General features: G+C 33.7%; 1 protein-coding gene across 1 annotated transcript; it reads left to right on the forward strand.

The window, feature by feature from the left end:
• Nucleotides 1-2,972: 2,972 nt before the first annotated feature.
• On the forward strand, nt 2,973-8,972 carry LOC131023938 (ubiquitin receptor RAD23c-like). Its single transcript, XM_057953600.1, has 12 exons — nt 2,973-3,210; nt 4,312-4,473; nt 4,833-4,883; nt 5,919-5,995; nt 6,100-6,156; nt 6,258-6,432; nt 6,577-6,717; nt 6,820-6,888; nt 7,021-7,068; nt 7,143-7,249; nt 7,428-7,506; nt 8,566-8,972. Exons 1-12 carry the CDS (start codon nt 3,145-3,147, stop codon nt 8,680-8,682), a joined length of 1,149 nt encoding a protein of 382 aa, XP_057809583.1. The 5' UTR covers nt 2,973-3,144; the 3' UTR covers nt 8,683-8,972.
• Nucleotides 8,973-9,213: the final 241 nt, after the last annotated feature.

Here is a 9,213-nt window from a genome sequence, read left to right on the forward strand (position 1 = left end):
ATTATATTGAAGTCATTAAGTATAGATTACTTAAAACCTGTAATTAAATTAGTTATACTAGGAACAAATCAATTACCTATTTATCCAAGTCAATCACTTCAGCGTGATGATTTTTTTTACTAAGTGTCTACCAATCATAAGCCATAGATATTATAATTGAAACTACTATAGAAGCTTAAAATTTATTTAATGTTTGAATAATCAAATTGTTAAAATTTCGTTTATTTGGAATATAATATTGTGAACTTGCAAACATATTAATTTTGAATTTACGACATAAATTATATATATATATATATATATATATATATATATATATATATATATATAGGGAAGGGCTAAAATAAGAGCATTTATTAAGATATAAAATAAGAATCATTTTCAGCCCTTAGATCATCAAGATCTACGGTTGATTCGTAATCATGTTGGATGGATTTATGGTCCTGAGTTCGAATCCCAAAGGTAGCAAAAATTTATTTTTCACAATTCATACATTTATACAGCGAATTCATACGTGTTCTACATAAAATTCATACATTAAAAATTGCTCTTATTTCTTATTTTAAGATGTGCTCTCACGGTAGCCCACTCCTATATATATATTTTGAGAAAAATCTAAAACCTCTAATGCCTACCATGTATGAGTAACAAAATTAACTTGAAAAAACATAATAATACAACATAAGAAAATTCTAATCTACTCCAATAAGCGATGATTTTGTATATGTAGATCCAATAAAATAAAAAGAAAACTATTCATATATGTATATTCAATTATAATTTTCAATATTCACATCTATATGTATATTTCTATATTTCTATGGTGATTTTGAATTTTTATATCGTTAAATTTGAAACGATAATTGTCATGTCCATTTTTGTTGCCTTGTACTAAATCGGGTCTTGATATGAGATTGTTTTCAGAAAATCCAGTGCAACATGATACATAAAATCTTTTAATGAATATAGAATACGGAAAATTTGGCTATAATAGTGCGGATAGCAGAATATTGTAGAAGGAAACTCTCTGTATGTATATGTTTGCAATTGGGATACAAGTGTGATCTCGAGCAAGTGCAGACGGATTTGCATTGCATATTTGGGGGATTTGTTGATTTTTGCTAATATCAGGGAAGGGTGTATATGCGTGCTGATTATCACTCATATCATATATGAACATGTGTATTAATGAATTCATTTTCTAAAACAAATGCCTTTGCAATCATTTTTTGATTAATAATAAGAGTGAGTATATTTTTGATAGTTTTCATATCCACTTAGGAACAAAGTGATATTAGGGGCTTATGCATAAAATACGGGAACTTAACTGTATGTTAGTGCTTGAGACTTAATGGGGAATTTTTGATGAATAGATAAGATGGATAGAGTTGTTGCAGAAATAAAAGGGAATCAATAGTCGGGATTATTCAATTTGATGATTCTTTGATAACTCATAGATGGAAAATAGATGGGCATAATAACTTGCTAGTTGATAAATGAAAATCTATTTTACTTGATATTCGAAAGAAATATGCTTGAGCTCGGCAAATGACTTGTTATTCGATAAATTGGACTTTTTGTTTGTTTTAAGTCTATTTTCAAAGTGTAATTCTACTATAATCTCATTGATTCTAAGAATATGAAATATTTTGTTGGGATAAGCACAGTAAGATAAATGCGTAGCAATATATTATATGATCAAAGTTTCGGGTTCTATCAATAATGGGTTTACAGCCCTGTCCCCGGGGGCTCTCAAGTTTTACTAATATTTGTACTTAAGTATTCTTACAGCACATGATAAACATATTTTGGGAAAACACTTGAACAAATATGATACACGCCATAATGTAATAGAGGTAACCCACTAACTAGTGGTGATTCAGGTATTTCGTAGAACTAAAATTTCTCACTACATAATCTTATGTTATTCCATCGAAGCATCCCATACCCTGACCCGCCAGACCCGCGCCAAAACCCACCCGACCCGCGCCCCGACCCGTCTCATGGTATGAGGTCAACCTCACCCAAGACCAATCCTAATCGCAATTATAACATGACTTTGTAGCATGATCAGAAAAATACACCAATTTTCAATTAAATTGTAATTATAACATGACCTTAGTATAATAATATTAAAATTTAACATTAAATATTTTAAATTTTATTTTCTTCTCACAATATACTATATATACATATATATTTGATGAATATACATCTATATGTAAATAAATAATATTATTTACTTTTTAACATAGTTCATATTATATATGTACCTAAATTATTTATTGGTTCTAATATTTTATAATTTCATAATTTAAATAGATAAATACTTATTATATATGTATATATTAATAGAATATTAAAATCAAATTTATATATATGCATTTATCTGTTGAAAATGTAGAAATATATATATATATATATATATATATGTGTGTGTGTGTGTGTGTGTGTGTATTTATGTATTTTTAAACCATGAATATAGTATCTTGATATATATATATATATTATGAAACAATTAATATTAAATAATTAATCATCTAACTTAATTTTTATAAAAATAAATCAATCAATTAACAATATTTTATATAACAATTTAATATAAAATTACAATAAATATTAATACATGTGATGACCAATAATTTAAATAAAAATATATTATAATTGAGATTAAATTGAAACTTATCGTATTTTCTAATTAAACTATAAAATCATATAATAATTATAATTAAATTAAAAATTAATATATTTTCTGATCAAATTATAATATCATACCATATCATACGTATGATACCAGAAATCACCAAATCTAGCACACGCCAATTTGCGCATGCACTTTGCCATTTCTAATTTTATCCAAACATAAAGAACCTCCACATCATGAATACGTGTTCATCTGTTATTGGCCGTCATCAGGTGGTCAGTGACCCCGCTGTCACTCGATCATTGCCACCCACCACGTATATAAACTGCGACTGACTTTAAAACTACCGTTTCTACTCCGATTTGTGTCTCATATTTATCTCTCCTCCTTTCCCCTCTCTCTATAATTGGACGCATACACGTCTTCGGCGGCTACCGGAGATCGGAGACGCCGTCCCACAGGGAGCCCACGACGTCGCAAAAAGATAAATACGACCTCAGATGAAGATTTTCGTGAAGACTCTGAAGGGCTCGCACTTCCCCGTCGAAGTGAAACCCGAGGACACTGTATGACTACGTCGCCGGTTAATTCGTTCTGCATATACGTGAATTTCTGCGTGTCAGTTTGTGTTTGCCTGTATTTTTGTGAATTGCTTTGTGCTGTAGTGGATTGGACTGTAATTAGGGTTTTCGAATTTATTAGATTTTCTTTGCTGGTATTGCCTTTGCGGTCTTTGATTGGGACATATTTTTCGCATAGTTTTATAGGCACTTCAATTATTTTCATGACTTCGTATAATTGAGTTCTTCTCCTTGTTCCCTGGAATTGGTCTGTTTAGTGAATCGTTGGTGATAATGTTGAATTTCAACTTCCACACAAATTTATATATTTCTAGAAAATAGTAACAATAGTTTCTAGTCATATTTTCGCCGATAGTAATGCCAGTAGAACTATGGCTTTTTCAGGAGAAGCAAATCTTGTGTCTTTCGATTGTACGGAACTACGGATTTTATTACTAGTAGTAAGTACTTAGTCAGGAGACGGAGGAAATCGACTGTTGTTGCTGCTTTTCTCTGCAGCACTTATTGCTCTGTGTTATTCTGTTCCTCCTTTTTTAAGAAAGTCAGTTGATAGCCTCTGTTTATAAGCTGAGAATCTATGCAGTTTTCGTCATTGTAAATAGTTCCCACTCCCTATTTGGAATGCTCAGATAAACAGTGGATACCTTTTTTGCCAACTTTATAAGATTGCTACAATGTTGCTTTTGACATTTTTTTTAATGCATGGCAGTAGTGCTTTTTTCAAGTAATAATTTTGGTTATTCCTTGTAGCATAAATGGAATTGTGAATGAAATAAGCACTCTGGCATGAAATGCCTCTCCCCTACCCCAGTAAAAGGATCTTTTTTGTACCAGATAACTTTTTTTTAATAGTTGTTTCACTTTAGAGTCGACTGTGGTTTCTCATAATATTTAACCGCTTTGTTATGTAAGTGACACAATACGCATGAAAATTTCCACTTCTGCTTATGTCGTCTGAGGAACTAATATACTAATATCTTTGAAATGCCACTTTACATTGTTCTATTACGTTTTAACAATAGACATGTTCCTTATCTCTTCTTTTATGGTGGTTTTATTTAATCTTCTTTTTGATCTGGTTATTAGGTGGCAGATGTGAAGAAATGTATTGAAGAAGTCCAGGGCTCTGGTGTCTACCCTGCTGCTCAGCAGATGCTTATTTATCAAGGAAAAGTTCTGAAGGATGAGACAACTCTTGAGGAGAACAAAGTTGCAGAAAATAGTTATGTCGTGATTATGCTGACCAAGGTAATTTGTTGCCTAATATATGGATTAGCCACTTCTCCAAGTCCTCTTTTACTATGTAATTGTGTCAAATGTCAATACTGTGCTCTTTGTAGCATACTGTAATTACACGAAATCTGTATCACCAGATATATGGTTGTGAAATCTGTCGCATACTGTCAATACTGTAATTACCTCAGATATATGGTTGTGAAAATACACGAAATCTCTGTATCACTGGAAGCGAATTTGAGCTTTCATTGGATTTGTCTCCATTCTTTATGTATGCCGTGCCCTATGGAGTCTCGCATGGCCTTAGACAAGGCATGCACACAACTAAATACATGACATCTGATTGCGTCTGGATTTTTCAAATTTTGTAGACCAAGGCTTCATCGAGTGGAGGAACTGCATCTGCTCCACCATCGAATGCTGTAAGCTGACCTGCCTGCTTACTTGACATTTTGAAATAATCTTATAAACATTAGTGAATAATTTGTTCCAAGCTGGACGGAATGGTTCTTTCTTCATGCTGCTTTCTTTTAGATGTTTTTGAGATTGAATTCTCACGAATTCATGTGATTTTGTTGGTTTTGTTGTGAATTGCTTGTGTTTAAAGATCAAGAATTGGTTGTGGTTTCGTTTCAAGTCATGTTTGGTAACTTTAGTTTTTGAAAGGTGACAATGTTTTGCTCACATCTTTGACCTTTTGCTATTTAGAGAGTATGGTTTGTTTCTTCTGCCGAGTGTGATCCACGATTCTACCTCCCAGAGGGCTTGATTGAGAGAGATCATTTCCTTCACTGAATATTATTTTGTGTGTATACTAGTGCTTTTTTACATGAGTGACAACATCTGTGTGTAATTTCCCTTTACTTTTTGTCCCATTCTGAAAGTTATTCTGTCCCATACAATATCATGGTCCAAGGATATATATATATATATATATATATATATATATAGAGAGAGAGAGAGAGAGAGAGAGAGAGAGAGAGAGAGAGAGAGAGAAGTTATGCTACATACCTTATGTAAGCTCCTTATATGAGCACCGCTCACGTTTAGCATTCGTTAGCGTTATATTTTTTGTTTTAGACATTTATTTTTATTCTAATACTTTATAAATTGTTATTGAGATCATTAATTTTATAAATTACATAAAATCAAAGTCCAATTTGTTTATATTCCCTTTAACTTCAAATAATTATTAAAAAGAACAAATTGGACTTTGATTTTTATGTAATTTATAAAACTAATGATCTCAATAACATTTTATGAAGTATTAGAATAAAAGTAAATGCGTAAAACAAAAAAGATAACGCTAACGAATGCTAAACGTGAGCGGTGCTCACATAAGGTATGTAGCATAACATTTCTCTCTCTCTCTCTCTCTATATATATATATATATAATTCATACCATTTATTTAATGTCATTTCTTTTTATTGGCTGGTTTATGTAATCAACTTTTAGCCACAACCTGCGAGTAATACATCTCCGCCAACATTGCCTGTAACATCAGCTCCTTCTCCTGCACCAACTGTGGCCCCGTGAGTTCATCTTACTGTTCTAGTTTCAAGCTGCGTGCATAAGGATTCTTCTTCCTCAAGTGTCTTATGTTAGATTTGCTTTTCCTTTTCTCTATAAATTGCAGCGTGCAATCAGCTCCAGAATCTTCTCCTGTCCCAGTTCCTTCTCCTGCCCCTGCTCCGTTAGTTTCATTTAATCTCTTCATAATCTAATTATTTACTTTACAAGGCTGTTCTTACTAGCATGAGTTTTTAATCAATTTCGTTGGTTTGGCACACACAGTTCAGCTGATGTGTATGGTCTAGCAGCATCAAATCTTGTTGCTGGAAGTAATCTGGAGTCCACCGTTCAAGAAATTATTGACATGGGAGGAGGAAGTTGGGATAGAGATACAGTGGTCCGTGCCCTAAGGGCTGCATTTAATAATCCTGAAAGAGCTGTTGAATACCTCTATTCTGTGAGTCTTCTTCCAGAATCACGAGCCGTTGAACGTGATTTTCTTGTTCCATTCTTTTGATTCCAATTCATCTATATGTCATGAGTAAGACTGCAAGATTTAGAAGGTGTCTTCTTATAACCTTGGAGAAGAACTTCATCTCAGGGTATTCCAGAGCAAGCGGAAATTCCTCCTGTGGCTCAACCTCCTGCAGGTGGGCAGCCTGTAAACCCTTCATCCCAGGCTACACCTCCAGCTGTACCTCCCAGTGGTCCCAATGCTAATCCTTTGGATCTTTTTCCTCAGGTAAGAGTTTTCCTGAGAAACCTGCTAATTAGAAAGCCAAAGAAGTATTAATTTGACAAAAAAATAAAAAGATGTTAATTATTTGTTATTCCTTGGAGTCAGGGTCTTCCAAATATGGGTTCTAATGCAGCCGGTGCTGGCACATTAGATTTTCTTCGTAATAGTCAGCAGGTAAAAGAGATGCTTTTCTGAACATGGCTTTTTCTGGTTAGGAAGTTGGATTGTTAGATATTTATTTGTGGTCCATTCCTCTTGTTTCTATTTCCTTGTTATCTAATAGTGTTACATAATTAACATCTTCAGTTTCAAGCCCTACGAACCATGGTTCAAGCAAATCCTCAAATTTTGCAGGTATTTATAGTTGTCATTTTACGCTTCTGATGTAGGCTGGCTATCTTTTAATAGTGTCATGTTTCTATTTGCAGCCTATGCTCCAAGAACTTGGAAAGCAGAATCCACAACTTGTAAGATTGATCCAAGAACATCAGGCCGACTTCCTTCGCCTAATAAATGAACCTGTTGAAGGCGAGGGGTAAGAAATTGGATTTTGTTACTTCAATGTTCTTATGTTGTGTTTGAATCATGAAATATCTAGGCTTCTTGGAGGAATTTGGGGAAGTAATTTTAAACAATGTCCCATGGATTTTATGGTATGACTATGAAGTGATAAAGTCCTTGGTTCTCAAATACTGCCAACATTAATGTTTCAGAAATATACTTGGGCAACTCGCTGAAACAATGCCGCAGGCTGTGACTGTTACTCCTGAAGAGCGGGAAGCAATTGAACGCGTAAGATATTCCTTCTTTCCAGTGTTACACTTTGTGTATTCGTTCATGTAATTGTAGTTCAACAGTGTAATTAATATTGTTTAGTTGGTTTCTTAGTCCCGTTGCATACTATTTATCTTATATGTCCTGTTAAGATGTGACTTTCATTTGTTTACAATTATTGGGCCTTGTTAGTCCAATAAGTATCCTGTCTAAGAAAAGATTTTAACCATTGGTTATCATGTCAGTGTTTTTGTATGTGCTTGTAGCCTATATTACAAATTCAAATAGACTTAAGAAACCATCATGTAGGCCACCAATAATCAGACGACTATGCACCACTAAGAATCTTCTCCTGTTAACAGTTGTAATGTGCATCCAACAATAATGAGTTGGCCATGTCAGGGACCTAGGGGAAAAAATGTCCCCATCTTGTGACATGGGATTGGAGTGCATTGAGAATAGAAATGTCTTGTTGGTATATAATCTTCAGAGGGTGCTCGTCTGAAGCTTATTTAGAGAGCTTATAAACTCCATTAGTTTATAAGGTGTAATGTCTCAAGAGCTTATAAGTTGTCAAAGTATTTGAATAACTGAGATTATATGCTAGAGTTGTGAGCTCTAGTTAGAGAGATAAAATTGAAAGGGTATATGATGGAAATTACAAACCATAGTAGAGTTATTTTTGTAAAATGGTTGTTATTTATAAAATTATGAAAAAAATTGGGAGCCTATAAGTTCTTGGGAGTTTATTTTTACATCTTTTAAACTGTTTAGGAGCTTATTTTCCCAAGCACTTGTCCAGAGCTTATAAGCTCAGCCAAACACCCTTTTAATGTCCGATATGCTATTCTTGCATTTCTGTTATTGGGGAGTGGACTAGGCTTTGTTTGGTTAATTATACTAGACATAGCATGTTAGGGAGGGCCTGAGTTTTGAAGATGACGACATTTGCTTTAGTTCATAAATTTGGTAGCCTAAGTATTATTTTCCCGTTTCTGTCTCTATGGGACCACCAGTAAAGTCAGGAGCAAATCTAGAGAGATATTAAAGTGTTTGTTTCCGTGTGTTGATGTGCAGCTTGAAGCAATGGGTTTTGATCGAGCCTTGGTACTGGAAGTCTTCTTCGCATGCAACAAAAATGAAGAGCTGGCAGCGAACTACTTGCTCGATCATATGCACGAATTTGATGAATGAAGGCATTGCAATTGAGGATCTTGTGAGTTTACCTTGTTTAAAGAACTTAACGTTGCTGCGTGGATTAACTTTTAAATATCGTTCACAGTGGCTATCCTAGACAGTATCGTTTGGATACACAAGGTAGATAAATTCTTAAAATTGTGGTCGTCAACAAGTACCTTTTTTCATCTTCCTTTTTTTCTTCAACTGCTAGTCTCTGTTAGGCACATTATATTTGGCGTTTGATTTGGTTTTCACCGTTTCCAGCATTGGTGCCCCAGTATGAATGCTTCATTTTATTCTTTTCACATTTTCTTCAATTTTCATGAGCTTCTGTTATACTCCATGACCATCATTGAATTATATTAGAATTAGAATGAGTATCGTCTGTTTGATGAACTATTTAATTTGATTTCCTTAATTCAAGCTGAGGATGTCTTTGGTTGGATTAGTCTCTCTTTTGTTTGATGGGATGAATGGTAAAAGCATTGATGGTTTATAATTTAATGAAAAGCAGAGTTTTGGTAGACAAATTCAAGGGTTTGGAGT

Source organism: Salvia miltiorrhiza, chromosome 4 (genome assembly GCF_028751815.1).
Source record: "Salvia miltiorrhiza cultivar Shanhuang (shh) chromosome 4, IMPLAD_Smil_shh, whole genome shotgun sequence".
In the NCBI taxonomy this organism is placed as follows: domain Eukaryota; kingdom Viridiplantae; phylum Streptophyta; class Magnoliopsida; order Lamiales; family Lamiaceae; genus Salvia; species Salvia miltiorrhiza.